An 18941-nucleotide genomic window follows, 5' to 3' on the forward strand; every position below is an offset into this window, starting at 1 on the left:
TAAAGTGATAAATGATGAAAATCAGTCTCTTCACGATATGAATCATATGCTACAACACCCTTAAAATGTGCAACAATAGGGGCACCTGGGTGGCTTAGTCGGTTAAGCGGCCGACTTAGGCCCAGGTCATGATCTCACAGTTTGTGAGTTTGAGCCCCATGTCAGGCTCTGTACTGACAGCTCAAAGCCTGGAGCCTGCTTCAGATTCTGTCTCTCCCTCTCTCTCTGCTCCTCCCCTGCTTGCACTCTGTCCCTCTCTCTCAAAAATAAACAAACATTAAAAAAGTAAATAAAATGTGAAGAAACATTTTCACAAAATGCTAGTCAGCTTGTATTTTCTTCCAAAGGATGGCAGAAAGGATGTCATTAACATATTTGATAGCCAGATAATAGTTTAAAATCAGGGGCACAAAATTAAACATTCAGAATTATAATTAGAATATTTAGAGAGTGTATAGTTTCCTCAGAGGAAGAGAAGTGTCCAGAAAATTTGTCTACCCAACTATAATTCAATATTATTGGCATTCCTTCTGTGATATACTCTGACCATCATCACCGGAAGTCATCTTGGGATAAAAATAAGTAGAAATTACTTGTACAGTATCCATTTTTCAACATTCAAGATATATAAAATTCTGTATATATTGCTTTTATTTAGTGTAATTTATTTAAATTTTGTTTAGGAAATATAAAAAGACTATTTATAAATGCTTTTAATTATTTTTATGGTGAGAATAACAATGTATAGAATTGTCAGATCCCTATGTTGTACACCTGAAACTAAACATGTCAATTATATTTCAATTAAAATATATACATAAATATATAACACATATAAATATGGTAATACATATATGTAAATTCTTTTTTTTTAATTTTATTTTTTAAGTAATTTCTACACCCAATTTAGGGCTCAAACCTACAACCCTGAGATCATGACTCACACTCTCCACTGACTGAGAGAGCCAGGTGCCCTTATGTAAATGCTTGTGTAGTTGATATCAATCTTACCCTCCCAACTTGATTTTTTCCACTAGATCTTGAATTATTAAGTCCTACATACTTTTATTCTTTTTTTTTTATATATGAAATTTATTGACAAATTGGTTTCCATACAACACCCAGTGCTCATCCCAAAAGGTGCCCTCCTCAATACCCATCACCCACCCTCTCCTCCCTCCCACCCCCCATCAACCCTCAGTTTGTTCTCAGTTTTTAAGAGTCTCTTATGCTTTGGCTCTCTCCCACTCTAACCTCTTTTTTTTTTTTCCCCTTCCCCTCCCCAATGGGTTCCTGTTAAGTTTCTCAGGATCCACATAAGAGTGAAACCATATGGTATCTGTCTTTCTCTGTATGGCTTATTTCACTTAGCATCACACTCTCCAGTTCCATCCACGTTGCTACAAAAGGCCATATTTCATTTTTTCTCATTGCCACGTAGTATTCCATTGTGTATATAAACCACAATTTCTTTATCCATTCATCAGTTGATGCACATTTAGGCTCTTTGCATAATTTGGCTATTGTTGAGAGTGCTGCTATGAACATTGGGGTACAAGTGGCCCTATGCATCAGTACTCCTGTATATTTTGGATAAATTCCTAGCAGTGCTATTGCTGGGTCATAGGGTAGGTCTATTTTTAATTTTCTGAGGAACCTCCACACTGCTTTCCAGAGCGGCTGCACCAATTTGCATTCCCACCAACAGTGCAAGAGGGTTCCCGTTTCTCCACATCCTCTCCAGCATCTAGAGTCTCCTGATTTGTTCATTTTGGCCACTCTGACTGGCGTGAGGTGATACCTGAGTGTGGTTTTGATTTGTATTTCCCTGATAAGGAGCGACGCTGAACATCTTTTCATGTGCCTGTTGGCCATCCGGATGTCTTCTTTAGAGAAGTGTCTATTCATGTTTTCTGCCCATTTCTTCCCTGGGTTATTTGTTTTTCGGGTGTGGAGTTCGGTGAGCTCTTTATAGATTTTGGATACTAGCCCTTTGTCTCATATGTCATTTGCGAATATCTTTTCCCATTCCGTTGGTTGCCTTTTAGTTTTGTTGGTTGTTTCCTTTGCTGTGCAGAAGCTTTTTATCTCCATAAGGTCCCAGTAATTCACTTTTGCTTTTAATTCCCTTGCTTTTGGAGATGTGTCGAGTAAGAGATTGCTACGGCTGAGGTCAGAGAGGTCTTTTCCTGCTTTCTCCTCTAAGGTTTTGATGGTTTCCTGTCTCACATTTAGGTCCTTTATCCATTTGGAGTTTATTTTTGTGAATGGTGTGAGAAAGTGGTCTAGTTTCAACCTTCTGCATGTTGCTGTCCAGTTCTCCCAGCACCATTTGTTAAAGAGGCTATCTTTTTTCCATTGGATGTTCTTTCCTGCTTTGTCAAAGATGAGTTGGCCATACGTTTGTGGGTCTAGTTCTGGGGTTTCTATTCTATTCCATTGGTCTCTGTGTCTGTTTTTGTGCCAATACCATGCTGTCTTGATGATGACAGCTTTGTAGTAGAGGCTAAAGTCTGGGATTGTGATGCCTCCTGCTTTGGTCGTCTTCTTCAAAATTCCTTTGGTTATTCAGGGCCTTTTGTGGTTCCATGTGAATTTTAGGATTGCTTGTTCCAGTTTCGAGAAGAATGCTGGTGCAATTTTGATTGGGATTGCATTGAATGTGTAGATAGCTTTGGGTAGTATTGACATTTTGACAATATTTATTTTTCCAATCCATGAGCAGGGAATGTCTTTCCATTTCTTTATATCTTCTTCAATTTCCTTCATAAGCTTTCTATAGTTTTCAGCATACAGATCCTTTACATCTTTGGTTAGATTTATTCCTAGGTATTTTATGCTTCTTGGTGCAATTGTGAATGGGATCAGTTTCTTTATTTGTCTTTCTGTTGCTTCGTTGTTAGTGTATAAGAATGCAACTGATTTCTGTACATTGATTTTGTATCCTGCAACTTTGCTGAATTCCTGTATCAGTTCTAGCAGACTTTTGGTGGAGTCTATCAGATTTTCCATGTATAATATCATGTCATCTGCAAAAAGCGAAAGCTTGACTTCATCTTTGCCAATTTTGATGCCTTTGATTTCCTTTTGTTGTCTGATTGCTGATGCTAGAACTTCCAGCACTATGTTAAACAGCAGCGGTGAGAGTGGGCATCCTTGTCGTGTTCCTGATCTCAGGGCAAAAGCTCTCAGTTTTTCCCCGTTGAGGATGATGTTAGCTGTGGGCTTTTCATAAATGGCTTTTATGATCTTTAAGTATGTTCCTTCTATCCCGACTTTCTCAAGGGTTTTTATTAAGAAAGGGTGCTGGATTTTGTCAAAGGCCTTTTCTGCATCGATTGACAGGATCATATGGTTCTTCTCTTTTTTTTTTGTTAATGTGATGTATCACGTTGATTGATTTGTGAATGTTGAACCAGCCCTGCATCCCAGGAATGAATCCCACTTGATCATGGTGAATCATTCTTTTTATATGCCGTTGAATTCGATTTGCTAGTATCTTATTGAGAATTTTTGCATCCATATTCATCAGGGATATTGGCCTGTAGTTCTCTTTTTTGACTGGGTCTCTGTCTGGTTTAGGAATCAAAGTAATACTGGCTTCATAGAATGAGTCTGGAAGTTTTCCTTCCCTTTCTATTTCTTGGAATAGCTTGAGAAGGATAGGTATTATCTCTGCTTTAAAGGTCTGGTAGAACTCCCCTGGGAAGCCATCTGGTCCTGGACTCTTATTTGTTGGGAGATTTTTGATCACCGATTCAATTTCTTCGCTGGTTATGGGTCTGTTCAAGCTTTCTATTTCCTCCTGATTGAGTTTTGGAAGCGTGTGGGTGTTCAGGAATTTGTCCATTTCTTCCAGGTTGTCCAATTTGTTGGCATATAATTTTTCATAGTATTCCTTGATAATTGCTTGCATTTCTGAGGGATTGGTTGTAATAATTCCATTTTCATTCATGATTTTGTCTATTTGGGTCATCTCCCTTTTCTTTCTGAGAAGCGTGGCTGAGGTTTATCGATTTTGTTTATTTTTTCAAAACATCAACTCTTGGTTTCATTGATCTTCTCTACAGTATTTTAGATTCTATATTGTTTATTTCTGCTCTGATCTTTATTATTTCTCTTTTTCTGCTGGGTTTGGGGTGTCTTTGCTGTTTTGCTTCTATTTCCTTTAGGGGTGCTGTTAGATTTTGTATTTGGGATTTTTCTTGTTTCTGGAGATAGGCCTGGATTGCAATGTATTTTCCTCTCAGGACTGCCTTCGCGGCATCCCAAAGCGTTTGGATTGTTGTATTTTCATTTTCATTTTTTTCCATATATTTTTAAATTTCTTCTCTAATTGCCTGGTTGACCCATTCATTCTTTAGTAGGGTGTTCTTTAACCTCCATGCTTTTGGAGGTTTTCCAGACTTTTTCCTGTGGTTGATTTCAAGCTTCATAGCATTGTGGTCTGAAAGTATGCATGGTATAATTTCAATTCTTGTAAACTTATGAAGGGCTGTTTTTTGACCCAGTATATGATCTATCTTGGAGAATGTTCCATGTGCACGAGAATGTTCCATGTGCACTCGAGAAGAAAGCATATTCTCTTGCTTTGGGATGTAGAGTTCTAACTATATCTGTCCAGTCCATCTGATCCAATGTCTCATTCAGGGCCCTTGTTTCTTTATTGACCATGTGTCTAGATGATCTATCCATTTCTGTAAGTGGGGTGTTAAAGTCCCCTGCAATTACCACATTCTTTTTTTTTTTTTTTAGTTTTTTTTTTTTTAACATTTATTTATTTTTGAGACAGAGAGAGACAGAGCATGAATGGGGGAGGGGCAGAGAGAGAAGGAGACACAGAATCGGAAGCAGGCTCCAGGCTCTGAGCCATCAGCCCAGAGCCCGACGCGGGGCTCGAACTCACAGACCGCGAGATCGTGACCTGAGCTGAAGTCGAACGCTTAACCGACTGCGCCACCCAGGCGCCCCATCCACATTCTTATCATTAAGGTTGCTTATGTTTATGAGTAATTGTTTTATATATTTGGGGGCTCTGGTATTCGGCGCATAGACATTTATAATTGTTAGCTCTTCCTGATGGATAGACCCTGTAACTATTATATAATGTCCTTCTTCATCTTTTGTTACAGCCTTTAATTTAAAGTCTAGTTTGTCTGATATAAGTATGGCTACTCCAGCTTTCTTTTGGCTTCCAGTCGCATGATAAATAGTTCTCCATCCCCTCACTCTCAATCTAAAGGTGTCCTCAGGTCTAAAATGAGTCTCTTGTAGACAGCAAATAGATGGGTCTTGTTTTTTTATCCATTCTGATACCCTATGTCTTTTGGTTGGTGCATTTAATCCATTTACATTCAGTGTTATTATAGAAAGATACGGGTTGAGAGTCATTGTGATGTCTGTATGTTTTATGCTTGTAGTGATGTCTCTGGGACTTTGTCTCACAGGGTCCCCCTTAGGATCTCTTGTAGGGCTGGTTTAGTGGTGACAAATTCCTTCAGTTTTTGTTTGTTTGGGAAGACCTTTATCTCTCCTTCTATTCTAAATGACAGACTTGCTGGATAAAGGATTCTCGGCTGCATATTTTTTCTGTCTAGCACCCTGAAAATCTCGTGCCAATTCTTTCTGGCCTGCCAAGTTTCAAAAGAGAGATCAGTCACGAGTCTTATAGGACTCCCTTTATATGTGAGGGCACGTTTACCCCTTGCTGCTTTCAGAATTTTCTCTTTATCCTTGTATTTTGCCAGTTTCACTATGATATGTCGTGCAGAAGACCGATTCAAGTTACGTCTGAAGGGAGTTCTCTGTGCCTCTTGGATTTCAATGCCTTTTTCCTTCCCCAGTTCAGGGAAGTTCTCAGCTATTATTTCTTCAAGTACCCCTTCAGCACCTTTCCCTCTCTCTTCCTCCTCTGGGATACCAATTATGCATATATTATTTCTTTTTAGTGTATCATTTAGTTCTCTAATTTTCCCCTCATACTCCTGGATTTTTTTATCTCTCTTTTTCTCAGCTTCCTCTTTTTCCATAACTTTATCTTCTAGTTCACCTATTCTCTCCTCTGCCTCTTCAAGCCGAGCTGTGGTGGTTTCCATTTTGTTATGCATTTCGTTTAAAGCGTTTTTCAGCTCCTCGTGACTGTTCCTTAGTCCCTTGATCTCTGTAGCAAGAGATTCTCTGCTGTCCTGTATACTGTTTTCAAGCCCAGCGATTAATTTTATGACTATTATTCTAAATTCACTTTCTTGTTATATTATTTAAATCCTTTTTGATCAGCTCATTAGCTGTTGTTATTTCCTGGAGATTCTTCTGAGGGGAATTCTTCCGCTTGGTCATTTTGGATAGTCCCTGGCGTGGTGAGGACCTGCAGGGCACTTCCCCTGTGCTGTGGTGTATAACTGGAGTTGGTGGGCGGGGCCGCAGTCAGACCTGATGTCTGCCCCCAGCCCACCTCTGGGGCCACAGTCAGACTGGTGTGTGCCTTCTCTTCCCCTCTCCTAGGGGCGGGATTCACTGTGGGGTTGTGTGGCCCGTCTGGGCTACTTGCACACTGCCAGGCTTGTGATGCTGGGGATCTGGCGTATTAGATGGGGTGGGTAGGCAAGGTGCACAGGGGCAGGAGGGGCAGGCTTAGATCGCTTCTCCTTAGGTGATCCACTTTAGGAGGGGCCCTGTGGCAGCGGGAGGGAGTCAGATCCGCTGCTGGAGGTTTGGCTCCGCAGAAGCACAGAGTTGGGTGTTTGCGCAGAGCGAGCAAGTTCCCTGGCAGGAACTGGTTCCCTTTGGGATTTTGGCTGGGGGATGGGCGGGGGAGATGGCGCTGGCGAGCGCCTTTGTTCCCCACCAAACTGAGCTCTGTTGTCAGGGGGCTCAGCAGCTCTCCCTCCCTTTGTCCTCCAGCCTTCCTGCTTTCCAAGCAGAGCTGTTAACTTATGACCTCCCAGACGCTAAGTCGCGCTTGTTGTGGGAACACAGTCCGTCATGCCCCTCCGCTTTTGCAAGCCAGACTCCGGGGCTCTGCTTGGCCGGCGAGCCGCCTCTCCGTCCCGGCTCCCTCCCGCCAGTCCGTGGAGTGCGCACCGCCTCGCCGCCCTTCCTACCCTCTTCCGTGGGCCTCTCGTCTGCGCTTGGCTCCGGTGACTCCGTTCTGCTAATCCTCTGGCGGTTTTCTGGGTTATTTAGGCAGGTGTAGGTGGAATCTAAGTGATCAGCAGGATGCGCGGTGAGCCCAGCGTCCTCCTAAGCCGCCATCTTGCCTCCCCCTACATACTTTTATTCTAAAAGTTTCACTAGCAAGTGGGAAAGGATTACTGATCTATATTATTATTTTATGAAAATTTTTTATATTTTGTTTTATTATGTTTATCTTTATAATCGTATCATTTTTTCAGCTTATGTATTTTGAGAGAGAGAGAGAGAGTGCAAGCAAGGCAGAGACAGAGAGAGACAGAGAGGGAGACAGAGAATCCCAAGCAGGCCTGAAGTGGGACTCATGAATCATGGGATCATTACCTGAGCCCAAATCAAGAGTTGTACTCTTAGCCAACTGAGCCAACCAGGTGCCCTTAGGATCATAATTTTTATGATTTGGATTATTGGTCCTTTATTCGTAGGTTGGCATTTTATTAGCAACTATCATTAGAAAATAGTTTCAGAGCAGTGTCTTTATAGAATTCAGTTTAACCAATATATGTTGAGCACCTCCTATATGTAAGGCACTATGCCAGGAGCTTTAGTGCTATGAAAATGTGTATCATAATACTACCATTTCATAGGGACCTAAAGAGTAAGAAATATGGGTTTAAGAAAGATGTTAAATAACATATTATTTAACATATTATTATTATTATTCGTATCTTAACCTGAAAGCCAAAAATGAGTATCACAGGGAAAAAGGTGATCATATATAGTTGGAGAGATCAGGGAAAGTTTCCTGAAGGATGTAGCATGTTTGATGAGTACTGAAAAGTAGCTAAGATTTTAAAAGAACTTCAATGGGGGCTAAAAGAAGAGGTAGTGGAGTATTTAGGGAATAAAACATACTTCATTTTTTCAAAGTGAGTTTGGTGTATATGAGAGAAGTAATGGAAAATAACATTAGAAAAGATAGATTGTATTTGCATTGTAGAGGGCCTTGAATGGTTAAATTGAGGAGTTTGGACTTAATTTAGTAAACACTAGGAGATTACTAAATACTGTTTAATATAATGATAAAGTGGAGTGAAACATGGTAAGAGTAACAATTAGGAAACTTCTAATTGATGGGTGGGAGGTTAATGAGAGCTTGAATTATTATTTTGTAGACTGCCATCCATCTCTAGCTATCAGTCATAACATTGGTAGTTGATTTGATATTTATAAAAATTCCTAAGAAATTTGAGAAATAATATTTTTAAGGTTTGAACCACTTAGTTATCCCAAGAAGATTTTAACTAACTTTTGGACAATTGAAAGTTAAACTATCTCTTGCCCCTTAATTAATTCTTTAATAAACACAGTAACTATTTTTTAATACTCTAGGATTGAATAAATCCCTCTCTGAAATTGCATAGACTACTGGATTCATTTATTCTTTAATCCATCAGGATTCTCCCTGGAAGGTTACCTTTTCTTTTTGTCTAATTCATCTTACAGTTCTGGATCCATGTAAACATGTCTACTGAGGCTTTATATTTTGAGAGCTAATCCTTCCCATGTTGGTTGAAAGCTCATAACATATACCTTGGTTAGCCAATAGATTTTCCCCCATATTAAGAAAAAAAAAAGAAAAAAAAATAGCCAAGATTTATTAAGAGCTTTCTACACGTCAGGAATTATGCTAAACACTTTATATAACATTATTCCTTATTAAATTTACATATTTCTTATATATTCTTCAGTATAGTTAATTTTTCAGTAAAGTTATAGCATCTTTTTTTGTTTTTTATTCTCATGTGCTACCTTTTGTTACAGTAGTGAAAAGATATTTCTTTTTACATTTTCAAATTATTGCTGGCACTTGGGAAGGCTACTGTTCTGTTGATCTTCTGTGGGATAACTTACCATATTCTCTTATTAGACCTAATAATTGGTAGATTATACATAGAGTTTTCTGGGTAAATGGTCAAATTATCTGTAAATAATAAGAGTGTTGTTTCTTTTTCAACTTTTAAGTTCCCAGCCCTTTACCCTAGTTCCACTGACTAGAACCTCTAGTGCAGTGTTGAATTTAGCAGTGATAGTGAGCAACCTTGTGTTATACTGTATTTAATGCAGCACTTTTGATGTTTCACCATGAAAGATAGTAATTGATGTAGGTTTCTGATAGATACTTTGTGAAATTGAGAAAAATTCTTCCTATTCGACTTTGCCAAGAGTTTTTGTTACATATGGATGTTAAAATTTACCAAATTTGTTACATATGGATGTTAAAATTTACCAAATGCACTTTCAACATCAATTTAGATGATTACTCTTTCCTGTTTTGTTTTTACTGTCATTTTGGCTTCGATGATGTGAGAAAACATTTTAAGATGCAATATTCTCTGTTGTAGAAAGCTGTCTTCAAAGGAGGTGGAGATGACACATTAGAAAACACACTAGTTGACCAAAGGTAAGTTTGAGTTACCAAAAAAATACTGTTTTCTTAAATATATTTATTATTGTTAAAATAATTTCTTTAATATTAGGATTATTTCATGGTCTGCTATAATTAGATTTAAATGATATGTCATTGAATATACAAGTGCGGGAAAGCCAGCATTATAATCTACAAGAGTAGTTCTCAATTGGGGTGATTTTATCTCCCTCCTATTTGCAACCTCCTCCAGACCTTCCAAGAGTAATATGGGTGTAATCTGAAACTGGTTCCCATATGTGGAGGGCAAGGACAGACTGAGGGAAGAGGCAGACCACTCCGGGTTGGTAGGTGGCAAATTTATTAAGCAATAGAACCTACTTATGAGTTATCTTGTTGTAGGACACTGCAAGACAGCTAGATTTCCTCACCAGCCTGCCATAATCTTAAAAGTTTGTGTAGAAGCTTTAACTGGGTTCAGTCACATACACAAAAGGCCTTAACTGGGTTCACTTACATCCCAGTACAGACACCCTCGGCATCACATTACTATCTTAAGGCTGTATCCTTGGAGCTGCTTCTGGGTGTGAAGAAGACAAGCAGAATACATATTCTAAGTACAGGGGAGGGTCAGGGAAAGGCCTCCAATTGCCCAGGTTCAGCTCAAGGGTCAACTGGCAGTTGTCTTGATGACCTCCTTCATTACCTCCCCTTCCCAGATATATGATAGCATCTGGAAATATTGAGATAAGCTTGAGAACACGAAAAAGGCAAAGTATTAATTTTTATGGATAAATGTAACATAAAAATATTGATGTTCTATTTAATTCACATGCTGCATATTACACTAGATTAAACAGAATATGAGATTTTTAAAATTATGTATTTTTATTAGCTTTTTAGCTCCTCTTATTATTGAGTATGATAAACATCTGGAAGAACTAAATGGGCAGCTGAAATATTACCAGGTATGAAATCATAGTTTTCAAGTTTTTTTATAATATTTTATTTTAAAAAAAGAAGTAAAATACTCTTCAAAAACATTGATGAGGAATAACATATTTAGCTATATCTAATCAATTCTTGGCTCTCAATAAGAAAGTATGTGTGTATTTAAAGATTATCTTCAGTTTCATTTTTTTTTTAATTTTATTGATTTATTCTCAAGTTAGTTAACATACAGTGTAGTCTTGGTTTCAGGAATAATTCATCTCTTATATATGATACCCAGTGCTCGTCCTGAAAACTGCCCTCCTTAATGCCCATCCTGTCACCCATTTAACCCACCCCTACCCACCTATCCATGTCCCCACCATCAGCCTTCAGCTTGTCTCTGATTTGAGAGTCATCTATGGTTCGCCTCCCTCTCTGTTTTTATCTTATTTTTCCTTTTCTTCCTCTGTGTTCATCTGTTAAGTTTCTCAAATTCTACATGTGGGTGAAATCATATATCTGTCTTTCTCTGACTGACTTATTTTGCTTAGCATAATGCCCTCCAGTTCCATCCATGTTGTTGCAAATGTCAAGATTTCATTATTTTTTATTGCTGAGTAGTGTTCCGTTATATATAAACATAAACCACATCTTACTACAGTTTACTTTTCATCTTTGACACTGATACATACAGATGACTGGCATTTTAGTAAGCAGTTACATTAGGGTATATGGAAATCATGGTTGTCGAGCTATTCCAGAGAAAGTGGTGACATGTTAACTTCTTTCTTGTGTGAAGCCATGGGAGTGCGAATTACTGGCTAATTCATTGCAGTGTTTCTACAGTGTAAAATAAATGTAACCTTACTTTTTAGTCCCCCCACCCCGCAAATTTTTCTTAATCTATTCATCAGTTCATAGACATTTGGACTTTTTCCATAATTTGGCTATTGTTAATAGCACTGCTTTAAACATTGGGGTGCATGTGCCCCTTTGAATCAGAATTCCATTGTCCTTTAGATAAATTCCTAGTAGTGAAGTTGCTGTGTTGTAGGGTAGTTCTATTTTTCATTTTTTGAGGAACCTTCATTCTGTTCTCCAGAGTAGATGTACCAGTTTGCATTCCCACCAGCAGTGCAAAACGGTTCCCCTTTCTCCACATCCTCGCCAACATCTGTTGTTTCATAAGGTGTTAATTTTAGCCACTCTAACTGGAGTGAGGTGTTATATCATTGTGGTTTTGATTTATATTTCCCTGATGATGAGGGATGTTGAGCATCTTTTCATGTGTCTTTTGGCCATCTGGATGTGTAATTGGAAAAGTGTCTATTCATGTCTTTTGCCCATTTCTTCACTGGATTATTTGTTTTTCAGGTGTTGAGTTTGGTAAGTTCTTTATAGATTTTGGGTAATTAACCCTTTATCTGATTTGTCATTTGCAAATATCTCCTGCCATTCTGTTGGTTGCCTTATACTTATGTTGATTGTTTCCTTTGCTTTGCAGAAGCTTTTTATCTTGATGAGGTCCCAATAGTTCATTTTTGCTTTTGTTTCCCTTGCCTCTGGAGACATGTAAAGTAAGAAGTTGCTGTGACTGAGGTCAAAGAGGTTGTTGCCTGTTTTCTCCTCTAGGATTTTGATGGTTTCCTGTCTCACATTTAGGTCTTTCATCCATTTTGAGTTTATTTTTGTGTATGGTGTAAGAAAGTGGTCCAGGTTCATTCTTCTGCATGTCACTGTTCAGTTTGCCCAGCACCATTTGCTAAGGAGATTGTCCTTTTCCATTGGATACTCTTTCCTGCATTGCTGAAGATGAGTTGGCCCTATATTTTGGGGTCCATTTCTGGGTTCTCTATTCTATTCCATTAAATTGTGGGTCTGTTTTTGTACCAATACCATACGTCTTGATGATTACAGCTTTGTAATCCAAGTTGAAGTCCGGGATTGTGATGCCTCCAGCTTTGGTTTTCTTTTTCAGCATTCCATTGGCTATTCGGGGTCTATTGAGGTTCCATACAAATTTTAGGATTGTTTGCTCTAGCTCTAGAATGCTGGTGTTATTTGATAGGGATTGCATTGAATGTGTAGATTGCTTTGGGTAGTATCGACATTTTAACAACATTCTTCCATTCCATGAGCATGGAATGTTTTTCCATTTGTTTGTGTCTTTTTCAATTTCTTTCATAAGCTTTCTATAGTTTTCAGCATACAGATCTTTTACCTCTTTGGTTATGTTTATTTCTAAGTATTTTATGGTTTTGGTGCAGCTGTAAATGGGATTGATTCCTTGATTTCTCCTTCTGTTTCTTCATTGTTGGTGTATAGAAATGCAGCCGATTTCTGTACATTGATTTTATATCCTGTGACTTTGCTGAATTCATGTATCAGCTCTAGCAGGTTTTTGGTGGAGTCTTTCAGGTTTTCCATGTAGAGAATCATGTCATCTGTGAAGAGTGGAAGTTTGGCTTCTTCTTTGCCAATTTGGATGCCTTTATTTGGTTTTGTTGTCTGATTGCTGAGGCTAGGACTTCCAACACTATGCTGAACAACAGAGGTGAGAGTAGACATCCCTGTTGTGTTCCTGATCTCTGGGGGAAAAAGCTCGGTTTTTCTCCATTGAGGATGATATTAGCTGTGGTCTTTCATATGTGGCTTTTTTAAAGATATGTTCCTTCTATCCCAAGTTTTGTGAGGGTTTTTATCAAGAAAAGATGCTGTATTTTGTCTAATGCCTTTTTTGCATCTGTAGACAGGATCATATGGTTCTTGTCCTTTCTTCTATTAATGTGGTATATCACGTTGATTGATTTGTGGATATTGAACCAGCCCTGCAGCCCAGAAATGAATCCCACTTGCTCATGGTGAATAATTCTTTTAATGTACTGTTGAGTTCTATTTGCTACTATCTTGTTGAAAATTTTTATATCTAGGTTCATCAGGGATATTGGCCTGTCATTCTCTTTTCAGTGGGGATTTTGGTTTTGGAGTCAAGGTAAGGTAATGCTACCTTCATAGAATGAGTCTGGAAAATTTACTTCCATTTCTGTTTTTTGGAACAGTTTGAGAAGAATAGGTATTAACTCTGTTTTAAATGTCTGGTAGAATTCCCTGGCAAGCCACCTGGCCCAGGACTCTTGTTTGTTGGGAGATTTTTGATAACCCACTTACTTATTCATTGGTTACGGGTCTGTTCAGGTTTTCTATTTCTTCCCATTTGAGTTTTGGTAGTGTATGAGTGTCTAGGAATTTGTCCATTTCTTTGTCCAGTTTATTGGCATATATAGTTTTTCATAGTATTATCTTACAGTTGTTTGTATTTCTGTGGTGTTGGTTGTGCTCTTTTATTTGTCATTTTATCTATTTGGATCCTCTTTGAGAAGTCTGGCTAGGGGTTTATCAATTTTGTTCATTCTTTCAAAAAGTCAGCTGTTAGTTTCATTGATCTGTTGTACTGTTTTCTTTTGGATTCTATTTCATTTATTTCTGCTCTAATGTTTATTATTGCCCTTCTTCTGCTGGGCTTTATTTACTGTGGCTTTTCTAGCTCCTTTAGGTGTAAGGTTAAGTTGTGTATTTGGGACCTTTCTTGCTTCTTGAGACAGGCCTGAATTGCAATGTATTTTCCTTTTAGGACTACCTTTGCTGCACCCCAAAGAGTTTAGACTGTCATGTTTTCATTTTCATTTGCTTCCATGTATTTTTCAATTTCTTTTTCAATACCCTGTTTAACCCATTCATTCTTAAGTAAAATGTTCTTTAGCCTCCATGTATTTGGAGGCTTTCCAAATTTTTTCTTGTGGTTGATTTCAAGTTTCATAGTGTTGTTATCTGAAAATATGCATAGTATGATCTCAATCTGTTTGATCTCAGTCTGTTAAGGGCTGTTTTGTGACCCAGTATGCGGTCTATTTTGGAGAATGTTCTCAACTATAATTTGTTCAAATAAACCTTCTGCCCCTTTCTCTCAGTGTTCTTCTTCTGGAACTCCTATGATATGGACACTTGTTTCATTTCATGGAATCACTTAGGTCTCCAATTCTCCCATCATGATCTAATAATTTCCTTCCCCGCCCCCTTTTTTTTTTCAGCTTCTTTATTTTCCAAAATTTTATCTTCTATTTCACCTATTCTCTCTTCTGCTTCTTCCATTCCCGCTGTCACTGTATCTAGGTTATTTTGCATCTCAGTTATAGCATTTTTTAATTCATCATGACTAGTTCTTAGGTCTTTGATCTCTGCAACAAGAGTTTCTCTGGTGTCTTCTATGCTTTTTTCAAGCCCAGTTGTTAATCTTATGACTGTTATTCTAAATTCTTGTTCAGATATATTATTTATATCTGTTTTAAGCAATTCTCTGGCTTTGCTTCTTGCACTGTCTTTTGGGGAGAATTCCTCCATTTGGTCATTTTGGCTTTGATTTCTTCTTGCACTCTCTTTTGGGGAGAATTCCTCTGTTTGGTCATTTTGGCTAAGTTTCTGTCTTTTGTGTATTTTAAAAGCTTCTTGTGTGTCCTGCACCTGAGTGTACTACTGTATTAAAAAGGGGTCATACCCTATCCAGGGCCTGGCACTCCAGGAAGTGGTTTTTGTATATGTGGTGTGCACTCTGTTGTACATTTTGGCTGCTCATCCCAGTGATCAGTACTGTGCAGAGCTCCTCCTTGCTTATAGTGGTGGAGTGTGTGGACCTTCAACCAGGGAAGCTTTGATTTGTTGTTGAAGTAACCCTGGAAAAGCATAGGGAAAAAAAGGGTGGGGGAATCCTGATCCCATAAAAAGAAAAATGAAAGGAGAAAATAGTCCAAACAGCAAATCAAGGGGGGAAAAAAAGGGGGGAAAAAAAGGAAAAAGAAAACAAAACAAAAAAGTATGAGGCTAAATTCAGAGGAATAGGAAAATAAGAAATAGGAAAGGTGGAAAAATGATAGAATAAAAATTTCTGCTAAAAAAAAATATTTATACACACACACACACACATACATAGAATAAGAATTGACCAAAAACAAACCAGAAACTATGTGCCTGATTCTAAAAGAATAAAATAGGAGAAAGAACAATTAGAAAGAAAGAAAAAGAAAGGAAGGAAGAAAAGGAAGGAAGAAAGGAAGGAAGGAGAAACAGTTGTCTTTTGGCGCCTAGCACCAGTGGCTGTGCTGGTCTGGAGGAGAGGCCAGCTGAGTTGGCTCAGTCATTCTTGCTCCAGTAGATAAGAAGTTGCCAACCATGGAGGAGCGGTGTTTGGTGTAAGCATGTCCAGCCTCCAGTGGGGGTGCTGTGCTGCTCTCTGAAGTTCCACTGTGTTGGTGTTGGGGAGAAAAACGGCGACATCCCAGTCTCGCTCCCCCGACTGGGTGTCTCAACCCATGCTGTTCAGGTAGTCCTCACAGAATAGCAAGGGTATTCACTTTGCACTGCTCCACAGCCTCCCAAACCTCTTAGGCAGCTTGGCTGCGATTCAAAACCTGATGTCATCTTCAAGGACTCCACACCATGTGCACCCCATTCTGCAGTATTGCCACTCTGCCCTGCTGAAAAAAGGCCTTTGGCTGGCACATGCAGGGTCTTTTGTCCTTGGAGAGGCAATAAATCATCTTCCCAAAGTACTCCAGGAAGGGGACTGTTCTCTCCTAGTGCTCTCCTGAGATTGCTACGCTGTGCTATACCCTGGGGTCAGCTCCCTCCCTCCCAAGGAGCACACGAGTCATGGCACCGGCTCTACCTTGGAGAGAGTCTTGCACTTCCAGAATCTCTCTGCTCCAGAGGCTCCATCCTGCCAAGCTGTCTCCCTACAACTGTGGAGATCCTCTGCTACTCTGCAGATTGATTTCCTGGGTGTTCCATGTGATCCTATCTCAGTACAGCTGTGTTTGAAGGACTAGGAAAATTCCCATTCCCCTACTTCTCTGCCATCTTAACTGCCTCTGCCTCTTCAGTTTCATTTTTTAATCCAGTGTTTCCTTGCTCCTGGTATCTCACAGGAGCATATCTTAGATGCTTGGAGAACTTAAACTCATTATTTGTTTACATCTTTATTTTTCCCCCAAGAAGACCAAAAACCATCTCATATAATTTTAGACTTTTAACCCTCATCCTACCTGTATTTCCCTTTGTTTGGAGAATGGATTTTTTTCCCCCAATTTCAAACATTATGTCTATCAGATTTTAGATTCATTTGATCGTCTTCTAATATAGGTAGGATTATGCTGTGGCATCTTTTGTCTGAAATCCTCTTTAGTAATGAAAGTTTATTTTAGGAGTAAAGAGAGTTTAGAAACCAAGGACCCTTCTGTACCCTAGAATTTCTAAAATTAGGATATATGGGAGGCTGATAGAGAACTAGAATAATAGCACAACATTGTTCAGGATACAATGTGAGTTTCAGTGAGATACATTTTTAAAGTATACTTGATATTTATAATCTGTTTCCTTGATTTTAAAATGTTTATATTTTTCTCCCAAATTTTGATATTTCTGATTATTGGATAACCGAAGCATTTGTTAAAGAGATGCTACATGTCTCAAGCCCGCCTGGAGGCGTTAAACTCCCTTTCCTAGTGTTTGAATGTACTTACTACTGTGTTTGGTTTAGATACTAATCTCTGGATCAGTTCAGTTGGGTAGCAAGTTTCACTGAATTTAATGCAAATGAAAGAAAGTAGAGCAATATTATATAAAAACATCCGCTTAAGACTCATTTCCTCAGAATGGGGCTATAAATGGGCAAACACTAAGAACTTTCTTTATATCTTTCTTTTCTATTCATGCAGGGACAGCAAGAGATCCTATCATATGCCTTGAAGTCTAGTGCATAATCCCTTAATTCTTGATGAATGAATATAAACCAGGTCTCATTGGAACAAGATGATTAGATCTAGCTTAACAATCTCCTATTTGTAAATAAATGGATTGACTAAAAGGATTTTACTAAAAGAATACATATGCTTGTATCTTCTAAAAATAAATTTGGGTTTTCCATTGCACTTGAAATTATTTATACTTTCCAAGAGTAATGAAAGTGATCCTGTAGACCCAAATTTCAAAAACAAGCATTTCTTTAATTTGCGGTTCCTGTTTTATGATGAGTTAAATAGGTGCTTTCCAAGTCTGTACTATGTCCTTTTTTTTTTTTTTTTTTTTTGAGCCTGCAGTCATTTAAATTTGAACCAACCATAGATGTCTTTTAATCTTTCTAACTGACAAAGAGCAACAGAAAGCTCTCCCCTGCACAAATGGCATTTTACTTTTATTTTTAGGGCTAGTGAGTTTAAATTTTCTGCTGAATTTACTCTCAGAATTGCTCTAATGATCTATTATGTGGTTTGTTATAAAATGGGATAGCTAGTTATCTTGAATTAAAGTTTTAATTTTTTAATAATTTGATTCATATATATCTTTAATCAGCTATGTTACTAAGGTGTTTAGCTTCATTTTTCCATTTAGCATTCTCAATCTAAGAGTGATTATTGAATTAATTACAAGAGAGAGGAAGCTAGCAAAGAGCCCAAGCAAGGGTCTATAACAGGAGTAGTTGATACTTTTGAGGAGAAAAGATACAGGCTGCTACTTCTAAGAACAGTTGCTCACATAGATATTACTGATTAGAACTAGTTCTTAGGATTTATTGACCCACTAAAAACATAGTTTATTCTTGTAAGCAAGAAAAGTGTGACTATAATTCTCTATGTGAAAGACTTTCTTCGAAAAATGTAAATAAGGGAATATTTGATGCTATTGCTGAGATTTTGTTTCAACTATTAAATATATTTTGAAATATTTTATAGTAAAGAATGTTTAGTGTGACCATAATGATTCACATTTAATCCTAGCTATTGCATATATATTCTAATTATTTGGGTAATTTGAGTAAATATTTTTTCAAGATAAACATTTTTGCAACTTTTAAATATCTTGCAAGATTGTGCAAAATCACTTTTTGTAAAAAAAAAAAAAATGACAAGATCAGAATAATTGCTACAATAAAATCCAAATCTGTTAGTATGGCATTCAAGACCTGCTGTCTGCCTTTCTAATTTTCTTTCATTGCATCGTTGCTGTATGTATGGTCAGTTCTCAGTCATCTGATCATGAATTCATTCATTTTGGCTTAATTGTGATTCATTCACAGCAAGGACCTGGAAAGATTCACCTTTCCCAAAGCCAGAATTGTATTTAGAGTTGGCTGTTACTGATTTCCTAGACCAAGCTGCCTTGAGCTTCTTTGGTTGAAAGGGAGACAAAAGGCTTAGAGCATTGCCTGTTCTACCCTTCCCTTACCAGGTTCACTCCAGGCTTTGCTTCTCTTCTTTAGCCTAGGATACCCAATCAAGACTAATGGACATATCATGAGTTGATTGCAGTTTAAGTGCGATTTTACATGGCCTCCTTCCTACTCTCCCCTTGCCTATTTACTCTCACTGAGAGCTGACTACTATTCCTGTGTTATCTAATACTT

General features: G+C 38.1%; 1 protein-coding gene across 6 annotated transcripts in view; it reads left to right on the forward strand.

The window, feature by feature from the left end:
- Nucleotides 1-18941, forward strand: part of SCLT1 (sodium channel and clathrin linker 1) — a 226360-nt gene that overhangs the window by 20815 nt on the left and 186604 nt on the right. For 5 of the 6 annotated variants that reach the window (XM_006930868.4, XM_045055874.1, XR_006596760.1 and 2 more), the window contains 2 exons: nucleotides 9534-9592; nucleotides 10452-10524. In XM_006930868.4, coding sequence (XP_006930930.2) covers nucleotides 9534-9592; nucleotides 10452-10524 — 132 coding nt within the window. Of the gene's footprint in view, nucleotides 1-9533; nucleotides 9593-10451; nucleotides 10525-18941 lie in introns of those variants that run through there. The other variant, XM_045055875.1, reaches the window with a different exon arrangement.

Source organism: Felis catus, chromosome B1 (genome assembly GCF_018350175.1).
Source record: "Felis catus isolate Fca126 chromosome B1, F.catus_Fca126_mat1.0, whole genome shotgun sequence".
Classification (NCBI taxonomy): Eukaryota; Metazoa; Chordata; class Mammalia; order Carnivora; family Felidae; genus Felis; species Felis catus.